Below are 16,279 nucleotides of genomic sequence, written 5' to 3'. Positions count from 1 at the left end.
CTTTTCTGATGAAGGGTCTAGGCCCGAAACGTCAGCCTCTCTGCTCCTATGATGCTGCTTGGCCTGCTGTGTTCATCCAGCCCTGCACCTTGTTGTCTCGGATTCTCCAGCATCTGCAGTTCCTACTATCTCTGATGACCTAAAGCAGTTTTTCAGCCAAGGAACTATATTTGCAGTGCAGTCACTGTCAATGTAGGAAACCCAGAATCACTCAGAATAAAGTTAGTAAAGTTGGTTGCGGGCTAAATATTGGCCAGGACACTGGGAGAGCTCCCAATTCTTCATTGACAAGTGAAATGGAATTTGATGTGGCCTCTTGAGATATATCTAATGTTTCATTCAAGAGGAGGTAAAATACAGTTCCTTTGAGTGAGTTCTGGATCTTGTTGACTCAATAGCCAATAGTCTTATAACAGCAATGAATTAAAAGATGAACCAGAAGCAAGTAAGCCAATCTCTTTGTTCATTTCTTACTTGCTTGACTATGAGTAATGTTATGGCAACTCTTGGCTCCACTTCCAAAGGTACTGATTCCTTTGGATTAAGGAAACTTTAGTAAGTGTGCTTTAATAGAATATCTAAACATTGTTACTTACCAGACTGAAGCTTACCTTCAGAATTGGAGCCAGAAATACAGATATTCCTGTCAGGATGAACACAACAATACCAGTAACCCTTTGCTCCCTGGAAAAGGAAAATGAATGTTTAAATGTTAAATGCACAATAAATCTGGAAGGATTGCCATCCATATGTATTTTTTATTAAAAGACAATCTTCTCTTTAACAGTTTTCCTCCCCACCTCTCTCTCTGTCAAGGCATTGATTCCTTTCGTGTCCACAGTTCTACAGTGGCAGATTGTCCTTCTCGATTTTGTCCAAACAACCATTATTTCTGTGAATGTGGACTGAGTATTTGATTGAGGGGAATACTATAACAGAATACAATTTTGTCTACAAATGGGATCATTGCAAAGTTATCAGAACCTACAGCTCCCCCATCCCCCACCCAACCAAACTGCCTCACGACACTGAGACTTAACTGTCGAGTCCTGCTGCTGTTTTGATAGGCATCAGCCAACTCTGCATTGGAAATGGGACTTGCCAACTCCACAATTAAAATCGGGCTTTCCAACTCCCAACAGCTCAACACTGAAATCACTTCATGTAAATGAATCAGGTGTAAAACCAAGACATGTTACAGAAGTGAAGGCATCCCTTTGACTGAACCCAGCTTTTTGGAACAGCTATCCATCTTGTCCCTTTCCCTGCAGACAGTGCACTTCAGATGCCCTAAACATCTGAGAGAAGAACGGTGAAATACCAATATCATCTGCAGCAACGACTTCCCAGAAAATAAAGGCCTGAAAACTCTTGGTTGGTTGGTACATAGGACAATTTCTTCTAGATTTTAACTGATCATGCACTACTGGAATGAATGAAAATGAATGAAATAATTTACATGAGTAGAGTTGTCAGAACTGAAGGTTATGACACGTATATAGAAGTAAAGTCCCTTCAATAAATCCAAACCAAACCTGTGCAATGGCATCATTCAGCACCAACTTAGATATTGGCTAGTTTCTACCTTATGCACTGTCTTCCTATCATAAGCCCTTTAGCCTGAACGGGTTTCTTGTAATATCCTTGAAAAGAACCACAAGCAATGCATCAAAAAGCTGTTAAGGGAATGTTGCCATCAGGGGAAATAATTCTCTGGAGGTTAATTGTCCAAGTGTTTCACAGATTTTTGCTCAATGAAGATTGCTGATGTGAACTGTTAAAGCTAACTAGTGTTTCTGGTATTTCTGTCTTGTGTTAAGCTGTACATTTAACTGAACAATGAGCGTTAGAGTTCGGGATTTTAACAACTTCTCCCATTCACAGCCATTCAAAATTTAGTCCATGTATTTTATTAAGTCTGATCTTCTTCCTTCGCCATTATGCAATGGCCAGTTTGTCCAGGTTTACAAATACCCTTTAATTATGGTGCATTATTCACCAAAGAGTATGTGGGTAATTAGCACATTCATCTATCACCTCAGAATGCTGAAATTATCAATCTGCTAGACCAATACGTACAACACCAATATGCATAGTTTAGAGTTTATTATCTGCTTTAAGAATTTGCAGCAGTAAAGGCACAGAAAATTATTAAAATGGTTCAGATACAAAAGTTGCAAAAAATGTGGAAGCGGAGAGGCTGCAGATGTCAGATGTCTGAAACAAGCAGAAATGCCAGGAACGCAAAGCAGGAGAATCATCACTTTTTAGCAAGACACCTGAAGAAGTGCTCCTGTTAGAAGATATCAGGAAACACGTAATTGCGATAGTAACAAGTGGGATTGCAATAATGAAATGGTTTTTAGCGCAGCAGCGATCCCTCGGGCTAGTCTGTCAGTAAGAATTGCCAGCAGTAGGCATTGAACTGAAAGTTCATTCTTTCTCTTGGATATTTTAATGCATGAATTCCTACAAATATTTACTGCATATAAAGTGTTTTGAATTTAATACACTGAGTGAGACTGAATATTTGTAAGACTTTTGAGTTAGATCAAACAGCACTTTGTAGTCAAAACACCTAACTCTTAAAATTCGATGGAAATCAGCCTCTGATCTGTCCAAACTTGGCACGAAACTTTTAACTGCATTTAAAAGAAAACAATAAAGTCAGCAGTTCTGTGCTTACATACCTGACGCCAAGAAACTGTGGTTGCTCTCCTGGTGCGCTGGTTTCCGTTTCCATTTTTAAACCATCAATGTGAGCGATAGATATAACAGTTGCTGCCACATACCATGGCAGACCCGTAAAAGAACAAATCGCCAGTAAAAGACCAACCCAGAACAGATCCAAATGGTAACCAGCTCCTTTCTGCAGCAGAGATAGAGAAATAGTTTAGTTAAGTCAAATTTGTACCCAGTTGTCTGCAAGTTTCATTCAAGATTTAAACTGAATCACTTGTCAAATATTACTTTATGTAAACAAAAACTTGAGATATTTCCTATTTACTTGTATGAATTTTATGCCGTCTATCATTCAGAGAACTTTATGACTGGAACATACTTGACTTCAAATATTTCACATGAAAGTATTTGATGTGAAAATTATTCTTCCATACTGGTCATGATTTGAAAGCAGAAAGTTGTGCATGCCCCATCCTAACTCCATTCCATTCAATGAATTTTGAGGGAATTTTAAACGAAATATCTGCTCCCACAAGGTGTCATACTTTCTCTTTTATTGCCATATAAAGATGAGATGGTGTTATAAATCTTTAGGAATGTGTGATTATTCGAGTCAATTTTAATTCGTTGTTGAACAAGAGACCTAATACCATGTATCAGTCCTACATGAAAAGCCTGCTCCAAAGCAGTCGAGAGTGTCAAGTTCCTAAGGGTGAAATCACCAACAATCTGCCCTGGTCCATCCACATCGATGCCACAAGGAAGCACACCAATGCCTCTACTTGGTCAGAAGTCTAAGGAAATTCAGGATATCCACTGTGAGTGTCTGTTAGCAATTCGTATAGATGCACCATAGAAAGCATCCAATCCAGATGCATCACAGCTTGGTATGGCAACTGCTTTGCCCAAGACCACAGGAAATTACAGAGAGTTGTGAACGCAGCCCAGTCCATCCTGAAGGCCAGCTTCCTTCCATTGACTCCATCTACGCTTCCCGTTGCCTCAGCAAAGCAGCCAACAAAATCAAAAACCCCTCCCACCCCAGTTATACTCTCTCCCACCCTCTTCCATCAGGTAGAATATTTAAAAATTAGAACCAACAGATTAATGAACAGTATCTTCTTACTGTTATCAGACTTATGAATGGATCTCTCAAGTATTAGAGTTGATCTTTCGCTGCACCTTCTCTGTAGCTGTAACACTATAATCTGTATTCTGCTCTGATGTACTTACGTGAAGTATGATTTGTCTGGATAGCACGCAAAGCAATAATAAATAAATTAAATCAATTAGTCCCAGAACCCCTCCAAAACATATGCAAATTGCTGTTGCTGAGTTAGGAAACTAAAAACAAAAGCAAAATACTGAAGATGCTGGTGATCTGAAGTAAAAAAAATTAGAAAATGCTGGAAAAACTCAGCAGGTCAGGCACCATCAGAGTGAACATTTTGAGTCTCATATATGTCTAAACAAGAATCATATTGGACTTTAAACATTAACTTTATTTCTTTCTCCACTGATGCTGCCTCACCTACTGAGTATCTCCAGCATTTTCTGTTTTTATTGCAGAAATGAAATCTTGTTTCCTTGTGATATCACGGGTACAGGTAGGAGCTGGAAACAATGACCTTACGAACAACAGATGCTCAAAGCAAGTATTCAAGTTGCCATGGAGAACATTGACAGCCTGATGGCACAGGGCATGTAGGCCACTGTTGGATCCCAGGTGGATGTCGGTAGCTTGTGATTGTTGGCAGTCTAATTTGAATGGGTTAGAAGTTACAGAGGCAACTTTAATTACAACATTGGGAAGTGGAAGGTCTGAGAATCGTACAGGGGTGAGTGGTGAGTGAGTAGGAGGCTGGATAAGGAATAGAAATAGCTGACAGCCATTCTCCATTGATAGAGCTACATCAAGGCACTTGCTGTATCAGTTATGAAAATTTCAGAGTTGATGAAAGGCGAAATGCTGACAAGCTGACTTACAGAAACAGCATTTCCATGTATTGATTATAAACTTTAAATTGCCATCAACGTCAGCCTTGTTGTAACACTGCAAACCTTCCTGATTCCCGAAGGAATGTTGAGAAGGTCCCAAATAGTTGCATTCCATGCACTGAACCAACTATTGCTGTGTAACCAAAGCATTTGTATCTAGCCTGCTTGGCACTTCAATTAATCACCTACCTTCAATTTGTGCTCCTTCCTGTTCACAATTACCCCTGTGATTTGTTGGTCCATGAAGATCAATATAGTTACTAGGAGAGCAGGTAAAGCACTGGCAAGATAGATCCACCAGGGATTTTTACCAAAGGGAAGAACAAACCAGCCTCGATCTGAACGGGTTGGCTATGAGGAGAAGTTTAAAAGAGTGGATATTTGGTTAGTTTGTGTGTTTTTCGTATGTAATCACAAATTATAAAATTAATTTGCCTCAGACTGAAGTTTGAAAGATCATACACATAACTAAACTCACAAAAGCCTCTTGAAATACTGAGACTATTGGAACACTGAGATTTTTTCAACAGTTAGCATGAGGATTTTACTGCACATCTTTGTGTTTAAATAGAGGCTCCAAGCCAATTTTTCATAGAACCTTGTTAATGCCTGGTTAATTACATTGTTAAGTTTGTTGAATGTCTTCATTCAAAGTTAAGAAAAAACAGGTGGTATCTAAATTGCCGGAGCACATATATAAAAGGAGCACTGTTGTGAGTGAGAAGGGCAAGACTGAGGAAGTTTGCAAACACTGCTCTCAAATTAAAATAGCTATGTGGCTTGATTTTAATCTCTCCAGCTGGCTTTGAACTTAGTACCAATTTTTAAACTTGTTAAACTTCTATTTTCTTTAGCTGTGCAATATTCAGGCTAAAAAAAGGTCCAACTTAGATTATCTAATTCTTACTATTTGATATATCTTGTTTTCCATTTTTATTGAATTCATCACTGTTCTCTTGGAATTTTGTGCCTTCACCATGGTACCTCAAAAAAGACAAATGAAGGCACAACGATTTCCTCTCAGAATGAAATAATTCTCCAGTTAAAATGTTAAAACATAATACGCCTCCTTTTAAGATAGAAAATTACTTTCTGTGGAAGATTTAGAGGTCAAATTGTTTTCAAAATAAATTGATTTTGAATATGTGAGGTAATGGAACGTATGCACTTAACGATATCTAGCTTGAACTTTGTGAAGATGCCTTCGGGTTAGATGCAGAATATAGTTGACTTATCTGCATGAAACACAATCTCTCCAAAAGGGCCGATGTAACCAGTTTCCAATTCATATTTTTAGTATCAAGCATTCTAAAAGCCAGTAAAATTGTGTTGAATTTATGAGCAACATTCTGCTCTGCTGCCAAGAAGTAGATCTAGATGAATTCAATTGATATGGAATCTTTATGTCTTACATTGAGTGGTCATCAATCTCACCACTGATGGAACCTGGGTACTAAAGGACAGTTCCATAAACCATAAAACCATTTCCCATTTATTTGATTTATTCTACTGATTAACAAAAAAAGCCCTTGAGATTTACCTTTAGCTCAGTAGGCACTTGAAGTTTTGGTGTGTTCAGTCCAAAAAGAACATCAATCCCAACAAAAATCAGAATAGACGTGAAGATAGAAAAGTCACTGATAAGTTTCCGGAGCTAAGATAGATCAACAGAACAGATGGCAAAAACATCCAGACGGAGATACCACATACAAAGAGAATAAGCGTCAAAGAATAAGAGAGTGAGGAAATATTGAAATAAGTATTTTTAACATTGATTTGAGGAAAGAAGTTACACTTCATCCCAAATAATGTTCCTCAACTAGATCTTCCCTAGATACACCAAGCTCTGAAAACTATGATGTTGAGTGTGCTGATAAAACAGATCTTAAGGTCTTAAGTCAGTTGGCTTCTCCTGGGCAGCTCTGACTGTGCATCCCATTGGTTTAACCAACTATCAGGCTGAGATGAAGCAGTTGGTGACTTGAACAGGGACGTCAGTGAAATCCAGATTGCCACTGTTGGCAGAACAAGAAAGGATTTTTACCAGTTTAAATTGGGATCACGAGGAATGTGTTATATTTTGGCACATTTCAAGTGAACAAAAGACCTGCCATAAATAAAAACAGGAAGTGCTGGAGAAACTCAACAGCCCTGGCAGCATCTGGGAAGAGAGGAAGGGAGGTCACATTTCAAGTCCGATAAGACTCTTCTTCAGAACTGGAATGGGCTGGAAAATGGTGGTTTTTATGCTGTAGTCAGACACCTGCTTTTTCAGGTCTCTGTATCCTGCAATGAGCTGCTTAGTTGATAATACATGAAAAAAAATATTTTGACAAAATAAAGCAAACAAGAAAATGTAGCATCAAGATTGGTCATCATACTTTACCAACTACTATCTCTTTGACAAGAGATCCTTGGTCTATTTATGGAATATGATAAAGTCACTGGCTTTCTGTTGGAGGATTAAGCTGTGCAGTAAGCCATGAGGAAGAAGAGAAGTTACTTGATGAAGAGTTGAATGTTTCTTGGTTTGGCTGTCATGACTCTGAAACTAATGTAAGTCAGCAAACCTAATTAGAAATAATATTTACTTCAATGTTATGCTACCACACTTAGGAGCACTTCAGGTTCAAAAACAGTAGGAAGATGCCTTCTAAAGTATGCATTGCAACAGGAAAATAACTAGAGATATTAAATGGCCAAGTTCTGTTCAAACCTTGATTTCACTGGGGATATGCAGTTTGGGTGTATCCAGTCCGGCTGCAGCATCAATTCCACAGAAAACAAGAATGGAGATTACTGTAGAAAAGTCTGTGATCAGGCTTCGGATCTAATGGAAAATAAAGGGATAAGTGGACATGGGAGAAAGAGTCATGCAAGGAAGGAGAAATACATATTTAGGGTTAAGGTCACAAACACAGGTACAGCATTGAGGCGAGACTATCTTATCTGCAGCTCTAGCTTCAACTGCAAGGGGAATTAGTGAGGAGCAGAGCAACTACACAGCCAAACTCTACATGGGAATTGTGAAATTCCTGGTTTTTTGCTGAAACTTTTAAAATGATAGTCCATTGATTTGTCAATTCTTTGCATTCCACTTCATATGCCATTGCTCACATGACCTACATTCTTCTTCTTTATATTTCCACAGAGCTCACAGATCAGTTGGGAATTATGTTTGGGATCATGGATTACTTCAACATTTGAAATTTATGCTGTATTTGTTTAATTTGTTTCAGAGGAAGACATTGCAGTTGTTTTAACTGCTTCGTCAGTATTTAGCGTGAGAACGGCAAGTTTTCTTTTTGTAAGTGCTATTGTGAAAAGGGCTGGAGGAAGCTGCACTCTGAATTTCAACATTATTTGTTTGAAGAAATGCATCTTCTCTAAATGATTGGGAGAATAAAATTGTAACGACCACTATTCGAGCATGGACAACAAACATGTTTGAAGCAAATTCAACAACATCTAACAAATCTGATTCAGTAGCTCTCGGCAAGATTCTTTGCAGCCTGTGGAATAATTCTGTTGCACTGCTTCTGCTTGCAGATCATCTGCAAGGTTTCAACCCATAAGTGTTTCAGGAGAGCACTTACCTTGGTTGGAAAGTAGCGACTAAACTTGAATTTCTTGAGGGTCACAGTCAGGGAGTATGTGCCAAAAAAGAGGATAAAAGACATTAGGGCTAGATCTGGAACATACTTGCAGGATTTTCCAACCAGGCTCCCCCCGTATGTGAGGCATTCCTTCTTGCTGAGTTGACTCCAGTCCAGTGCTGTTGTATTGACAATATTATACTTGGGAAATAAAGAAGGAAATTAAAATTCTGTAAGTAGTCTTTACCTAATAATGCATGATCTGGTTGTACAAAGACTCAAATTCTTGTTGCTTTAAACAGACGTGCTACAAGCTGTAATCAAGCAAGCAGTGCAGCCTCCCTGATGATACAACGCTTGTAAATTATGTAAAAGGTGGACTTTACAGAAAAAGGCTATACCATGACCTCGGTGCTTCAAGCAGATAAAACAGGAAGATACAGTCAAGTGGGGAGGCTATATTAAGTATTCGGATTTCATCACCCTGAGCCATGTCCCTGTCGAGGTCATAACTCAACATGATCATCCACAATAAGCTTATGGATGACAAGGGTTTTAGACATTTTAAACATAAAAGGTGCCATGACAAGGCAATGTTGATTAAGGGCACTTGTACCTGGCAATAAAAATTCAGCTGTGCTAGCATCAAATTTCACTCAGGCAGCAAGAGAACTGAGGCAAATGGTCTACCTCTTGCCTTTGGCAATGAGGTACGTAAGTGTTATCTCTTACTGGGTGTCATAGTTTTTACACATTCATTGTCAGAATGTGGGTGGCATGACCAAGGCCAATATTTATTTCTCATTCTTAGTTCCAACCCAGAAGGTGATAGTGAGCTGCCTTGAATGTGCTTTTGTACTGCTATTATTTAGGGCTTAGGATGCCAAACCAATGCCAATTATTGTCATTTCCAAGACAATGATAAGGCTAAATTATACATATCAAAGTTGGCATGGTGGGTGGAAGGGATGGTGTTTACATATGTCTGCTGCCCTGACCTTTCTAGGCCTAGAGTTTGAGAATTGATTTTAAATTTAGAAGTTATGCAGTTAGGATGCTGGAAATTTTCACCCAGTTGCCAGAAATGACAAGAAAATTTGTGTTCTAAATATCATTTCTGGTTCCCATGTTTTCTAGTGTTGTGCAAAACCATGACCCAATATTCCTGCCAGCTGCTGATGGAGATTGAAGAAAACAACACTGTTTGAACTATAACAGTCAAATTATGGAGACTGAAACTTACCAAAGAAATGTTAGTGTTATTCAGAGCCAGTGAATCTGAAGCATTGAACAGAGTTGTATTCACTGTGAGGCAATAAAATAGCATGTTTAGTATTGTTATCAAAATCTCAGCTTTACAGGCTCTCTTTAGCTGTTGGCACTTCCATCCCTATTCCCTGCTCTGGTGTTTTAATAAATCATCCCAGCCAATAACATGAACAACCAGCCTTCAACAAAACTCTGAATCTTGCAAAATCCTCTGAAAGTTTTAGTCCTTCATCTAATTGATCTGGAAACAGTGGTGAACAGACACATTACCTCGAACTGAAGTTGAACATCCTATAAAGCTTAAATAATTAAGAATCTCATATTTAATACAATGTATTGGATTTTCTTTAATATATATGTTAGTTAAAAGGACCATTCTCCATAAAAATGAAATATATTCCCCATCGGTTGCAATAAGCAGTCAAACATTTGAAAAGCCTTGGATCTTAAGTACACAATGTTTTTTGTCAAGTGGCAGTATGAATCAATTTGATTCATATCATTTGCAATGTAAACAAAAGTTTGTCCATTGATCGGCACAAACTGTTCATTCACTAATGGTTTCTGTGCAGATCATTCTCCCAATGTGTCGCTGTTCAATTAATAAATCATACATTTACAATTGCTATTCATTATAGAGACAAACATTTGCCCCAGAGAACCCAAACCAAAGGGCTAGCTTGGACTTGAAGGACATATTTGTTATGTAAACATCCAATGTAGTACCATCCTTCTTTTGAAATTCCTATATTCAACTGAATTATAATGAGGGCATTCCACTTAATTTATCCCACAAAATGCCTGCAGGAAAGGAAAGCTGTAGCAACTATTCAGTTCTTTTCACATTTAAAATAGTTTCCAACGTATGAAACTCCATCTGATTTAATTTTAATTTAATGAGACGACTTGTCTCTCATTATAAAGTAAGCCACTTGGGTCATCTGACTGTGTGAAAGTCACAATAAAGGAATCCCAATACACATCCATGAAGATGTCATCTGGAGTCCAAGGGTTAGATTATGAAGAGAAATCACTCAGCTTGAATGTATTGGGGGTGAGCGGATAGACGATTTCAGAATTTTTATTGGAATTGATTGCGTTGACAGATATAAACTTTATTTCTGCTGGTGGGACAGTCTTGGATAAGAGGACATCACCTTAAAATAAGACCTGGACCATTTTGGAGGGAAGTTAAGATGGAACAAAAAAAATCCTTTTACTTCTGCAAGTGTTTCAACCTATGTTTAAGATGAGCATCTGAAAACTTCACACTATTAAAGTGGAGAGTCAGAGCATACTCTGTGCAAACCTTTTTTGGCTTTCCCACCACTTTCCACATTGTGGATAGGAAAACCTGAGAGTTTTCTTTTTGCATTTTATGTAATAGAAATACGGGGAGTAGGCGAAATAAAGAATAGCCTCTTCACTCAAAGGGTTGCAGAAGTGTGGAACTATCTCATTTAAAACCCAGTGGGTAGAAGCTCAGTTGATAATTTAAAATCTGGAATTGATAACATTTTGATATCCAGGAATGTTAAAGGATATGCAGTTAAGGTCGACAAATGAAGTTAGGACCCATGTTGGCTATCATCTCACTGAAATGTGGAACAGGCTTGAGGGTGTTTCACAACCTCCTCCTTTTCCTCAGATAATCTAAACAGCAGTGCTCCTAAAGAAGAGAGATCCACGTTTTCCCTCAAGGAAATGTCGACATTTAATTTTGGCCTGGTGCTTTTATGGTTCAGAACAAGCAGACTTCCAAACTGCTAACAATAAATGATGAGAAGGATCAGGATGAGAGATTGACCAACAATTGTTTGAATGCAGAATTTCTAATGCTTCAGTCTCTGTTTCTAATACTTGTACCAGACAGCAGCTACTACATAACATCTTCAAAGTAAATTTAAGTGTGATTAGTTTCAATTCCACATCCAGTCAAAGTCATCAGGTATAGAAAGGGGAAGAGGAAAGATAAGAATGACAGGATTTGAAAGAGTTTCCTTTCAGAAACTTACCCAAGATTGAAAGTGGCCAACCAGAGTTTGCAGCATATATAAAAATAATAAATAATCAGTTACAAAACCAAAATTAACAGTAGTTGACAACAGGCACCCATTCAAAGAATTATACATTTAAAGATGAATATTCCCTGTAACCAACATTAGTTGTCTTTATAACACAAAAATCAATTTTGGGCCTAAGCAGCCCTGTGTTTCTTGGCGACTGGCACAGTCACATCCACCTTCTAACTTGCCATGATGAATTTCAGAGAACTGTCAAAGGTAACAGTATGCCAGCGACTGTGTGAAAGACACAAACATCACTTCTGGCTGTGGGCATAATGTGGCATTAATTGAAGGTGCATGAGCTGCAGATGCAGAAACTCCAGCTGGATAGCAGTACAGTTTCTTCCTGAGCAGCTTTCAAGGACCTCTGACTTCAAGTGGTAATAGTGGGAATTCTACAAGCATGAAAACACTTTAGGCTCAAGAACCCTGCCCACCCTTTGTCAATTGGGCAGGTGGATGGTTAAAATAATGGTTATACACTTGTTCAGTCAAGAGAACCAATGGATGTCTCTAACCTTAGTGGATGTAAACTAGTTTGAAAAATTGCTGACAGGAACAGAAACAGGGGAAACGTAGAATTGTATGAAATTGTAAAGAAGGATATAAACTAGTTTTGGTGTGAAGAGATTGCTACTCATTTATTTTCTTTCTCATCCCTCTCAAGTGAATTGATGCCTGACTCACCTGAATCTGGAGCCGCACATTCACACTTGTACATGGTCACATAGTCTGGATTGTAGCCAGAATTGATGGGGTAGTATTTGAAGGCCCCAATCATTTTTTTGATGGCGTCATAGATGAAGATGAGGCTGATAAGCATGGAGAAGCCTTCCTCTGTAAAACGTGTGATGTACTTAATGATGAAACTGGCATCCGTGGCAACTAGAAGAAGGCATTGAAGGGCAGAATGGAGACCAATCCAGAGCCGGAATTCAAGGTAGTCCAAATCATTACTTCTGTAAGAGATACGTGTCCTTTAGAGTGAATATTGAAATGTTGATCATTAAATGTTGAGGGTGCTTCTGGAAGACCAGCTTTGTTTTTGTTTGGTGAAGGAGTTACAAATAAATTATTTGTAGTGACATTGGTGGAAACCAAAATTCCATTTCCAGTATGAAGCCGGTACCAGAGCACATGTCTTTGAAGCAACAGTACTAGATTATCATTGAGGCCCAGTGTCAGTTAGGATGCCACCTGCCTGCATGTTAGCTTGCGGACCCTAAGGGTTTTCTCAAGTTGCCATACATGCAAGTTCAGGGCAACCAAAATGAACTCATCTGCATTGCCCCATTTTCTATGAAATGCTTTCAACCAGACAAACTGAATTTGAATGATTTCCTGAAGGTGGACTCCAAAACATCCTTTATTTTCAAACACAAGTCATAGACAAGTACTTTCTTTAGCAGTGAGCTGATTGCAGGGGTGAACTTATGCTCAAAGAGTTAGCCAACCAGCCCAAATACAGGGGACCCCAGACAGATGATATGGGTACAGTAATCCATTGGGGGACCTAGTTAATCAATCAGACCAAAGATTCATTAATGACTAATGCAGACTCTGAACCCAGGAATTGTCAGTTGGAACAGTGAATTTAATGCCAAATCAGGTACCAAAAGCAAAATTAAGCAGGGTATAAAAAGAGAAAGCATAGAGTCATAGAGTCATAGAGCTGTACAACATGGAAACGGACTTTTTGGTCCAACCTTTTGTTGACCGTATACCCTAAATTAATCCAGTCCCATTTGCCAGCATATGGCTAATATACCTCTAAACTGTTCCTATTCATATACCCATCCAAGTGCCTTTTTAATGTTGTAATTGTACCAGCCTCCACCACTTGCTCTGGCAGCTCATTCCACGCATGCACCACCCTCTGGGTTAAGAAAATGTTGACCTTTGGGTCCCTTTTAAATCTTTCCCCTCTCGTCTTAAACCAATGCCCTCTTGTTCTGGATTCCCCCACCCTGTGGAAAAAGACCTTGGCTATTCATCCTATCCATGCCCCTTATGATTTTATAAACTTCTATAAGGTCACCCCTCAGCCTCAGATCAGGTGTGCGGGTTAAGTGGGTCAGTAAAAATCCCATGCGGGGCTATGGGGCAGTGGTTGGGTCTGGGTGGAGTGCTCTTTGGAGTGTCAGAGCAGACTCAATGGGTCAAATGGCCTCTTTCAGCACAGTGGGGATTCTAAATACGGGGTCAATTGAAAACTTACTCAGGGTTTAGACGATGTATTCAATAGCCTAACTTTTCCTGAGTAACTATTTTACTTAATTGCTTCAGAACACTCCAATTCTCTGATTTAAATAAAGACTTTCAAATGGTTGTTGACGCAGAGGAATTTTATGAGGAAAATTTGAAATCCTGGGCAATTCCTTTCGAGTTTGCTACGATGAGGATTCTGCAGGGTTCCTGTGCGCTCCTCCCATCTCAGCTGGAATAACCAATGTCTGGCTCGTAGAAAATCAGGCCCATTATTTTTGCAACAAAATCAGGCCTAGAATGTAGAACTGTTCCCCTGCAGCAAAGACAATGTTCTTAGAGTTGCAAAGCAACATTGTAAATAGATAGATGCACATTTTTTTTTCCCTCAAGGTTGCTTAATGGAACAGTTTAAAATTATAACCATTTCATTAAAATAACCTTTCAAGAACAGATTAAAACTATAACCACTGCATTGAAATTACATTCGACGGAGAAGGACTCCTCAATAAATCCCCAGCCCATCAGTTTGATTACAAACTCCAAATATGCAACATATTTCTAATGTTTACGTAAAAAATGTAGTCCTCCCTCAGAATTGTGATCCTGTTAAAACAATCTTATATTCTATGATACAATATACTGACTTAACACCCTTCCAACTTCCTTTGGCAAAGAGGCAATTAGAAAGACATACTTTCCCTTCATGTAAGAAACAAAATTTAAGAAACCAAAGCACTCACTTGCTGAAGTCAAACAGAAGTTTTTCAAAGATGAGGATTGGACCTGTACTACTAAGGATAGTGAGAGGCTGTCCACCGAATAAGCAGAATACAGCACCTGTGAACGCAGTGCCTAGAAAACTTTCAATTACACCCTGTTTGCAGAAACAAAACAGCCTGTTAGATTTAAGTAAAAAGCACTAAGCTACATTGAATTTGATGTAACAAGAGAATTATTGACTTGTTGCCAAATTTGAAACTAATCTGACTCAACACACTTTCTGTATCAGTGTTCCATTGTCCACTGTGACATTTGGTTACATTTACGTTTCTGCTGGTCATACTGTACAAAGTAAAAAGGAATGATACATTTATACACAAGGTCATGAGATAGTATCAGTGAAGAAAATCATTTGGCCTATGTTTATCATCCTTCCAGAAGAAATATCCAGCCATCCATAGGATGCATCTATTTTCTCAATGATTCTAGTTTCCTATCCAGAACTCTATTTCACTCGAAAATAAGTCTCTGCCAAAGATCTATTTCCTGATATGGTCTGAAATTTATTTCGCACTAGTTTGAGCTTGTGTAGTTGTCCATTTGACATGATTTAACATGATGTAATATGTAATTTATCCCTGTGAACATTATTTTGCATTTATTTGCCACTGAAGGTCACTTGCAGTTCATTACTTTTGGACTCATCAGTCCAGTGAGTTGTCTCAAAGCAAAATACTGTGCAGTATATTTCCTCTGACTTAGTGGTATTTTAGCTAAATATGTCTGCATTCTTTTTGCTTTTTGCGTTGTCTCTTTAGATTCAATCATCGTAGGCAACATGACTGCTAAAACACTTGGTTATTTCAACTTTGTTTGCAGAGTTCTTATGAAACATAGAATGATATAACACAGAAGAGACCATTTGGCCTATCATGTCCGTGCTGGCCCTTTGAAAAGAACTAACCAATTAGGATCAATGTCCCTGTACTTTTCCCGCAGCTGTACAATTGTTTCCTTTTCAAGTATATTTCTAATTTCCTTTTGACTTCCACTGTCTTTCCAGAGACTGCATTCCATGTCATAACCAGTTACTGCACTCATTTGTGGGATGTAAGCATTGCGAGCAAGCTCAGCACTTAAGAAGTTTCCAATCAATGACAGTTTCACTTCTTATGTAAGGGACATCCCTCAGGAACACAAATGGCAGAACTTCGTTTGAAATTGACATATTGAAATGCTTTCCGCCCTCATCTCAAGACTCAATATAGTTAGGGTATTGATGTCCTAAAATCAGAGGGAGTATTACTATAGTTACCATGTGAGCTGCAGCACCCAGTTAAAAAACTGTCGACGTTATTATAAGTTATTCATAACACACATAGTTGCATATGGGTGATTTGGCTGTCATACAGACCATTCCTTACAAACTTTTAAATCAGTTAGCAGAAGTGGAAACTCAATTAAAGGTTTTCTTAGTTAACACAGTGTGGAGCTGAAGGAACGTAGCAGGTCAAGCAGCATCAGAGGAGTAGGAAAGTCAATGTTTCGGGTTGGGACTCTTCTTCAGAACTTCTGAAGAAGGGTCCCAAACCGAAACATTGACTTTCCAACTCCTCTGACGCTGCCTGACCTGCTGTGTTCCTTCAGCTCCACACTGTGTTGACTCTGACTCCAGCATCTGCAGTTCTTGCTATCTTAAAGCTTTCCTTACTCCATATTTCATTTTCATGCAGGTAGTGT

The 16,279-nt window shown here is 38.7% G+C and overlaps 1 protein-coding gene across 1 annotated transcript in view; it reads right to left on the bottom strand.

The window, feature by feature from the left end:
• Positions 1-16,279, bottom strand: part of LOC109927967 (electrogenic sodium bicarbonate cotransporter 4-like) — a 51,503-nt gene that overhangs the window by 19,150 nt on the left and 16,074 nt on the right. Inside the window, exons 11-19 of the mRNA XM_048618483.1 lie at positions 14,560-14,693; positions 12,299-12,570; positions 9,520-9,581; positions 8,277-8,477; positions 7,397-7,510; positions 6,221-6,334; positions 4,870-5,031; positions 2,691-2,869; positions 612-684 (exon numbers count right to left, since the gene is read on the bottom strand). Of these exons, the coding sequence (XP_048474440.1) occupies positions 612-684; positions 2,691-2,869; positions 4,870-5,031; positions 6,221-6,334; positions 7,397-7,510; positions 8,277-8,477; positions 9,520-9,581; positions 12,299-12,570; positions 14,560-14,693 (1,311 nt within the window). The remainder of the gene's footprint in view (positions 1-611; positions 685-2,690; positions 2,870-4,869; positions 5,032-6,220; positions 6,335-7,396; positions 7,511-8,276; positions 8,478-9,519; positions 9,582-12,298; positions 12,571-14,559; positions 14,694-16,279) is intronic.

The sequence above is a fragment of the Rhincodon typus genome, chromosome 40 (genome assembly GCF_021869965.1).
Source record: "Rhincodon typus isolate 14 chromosome 40, sRhiTyp1.1, whole genome shotgun sequence".
Taxonomy (NCBI): domain Eukaryota; kingdom Metazoa; phylum Chordata; class Chondrichthyes; order Orectolobiformes; family Rhincodontidae; genus Rhincodon; species Rhincodon typus.
This window is presented reverse-complemented; position numbering and strand designations above follow the sequence as displayed.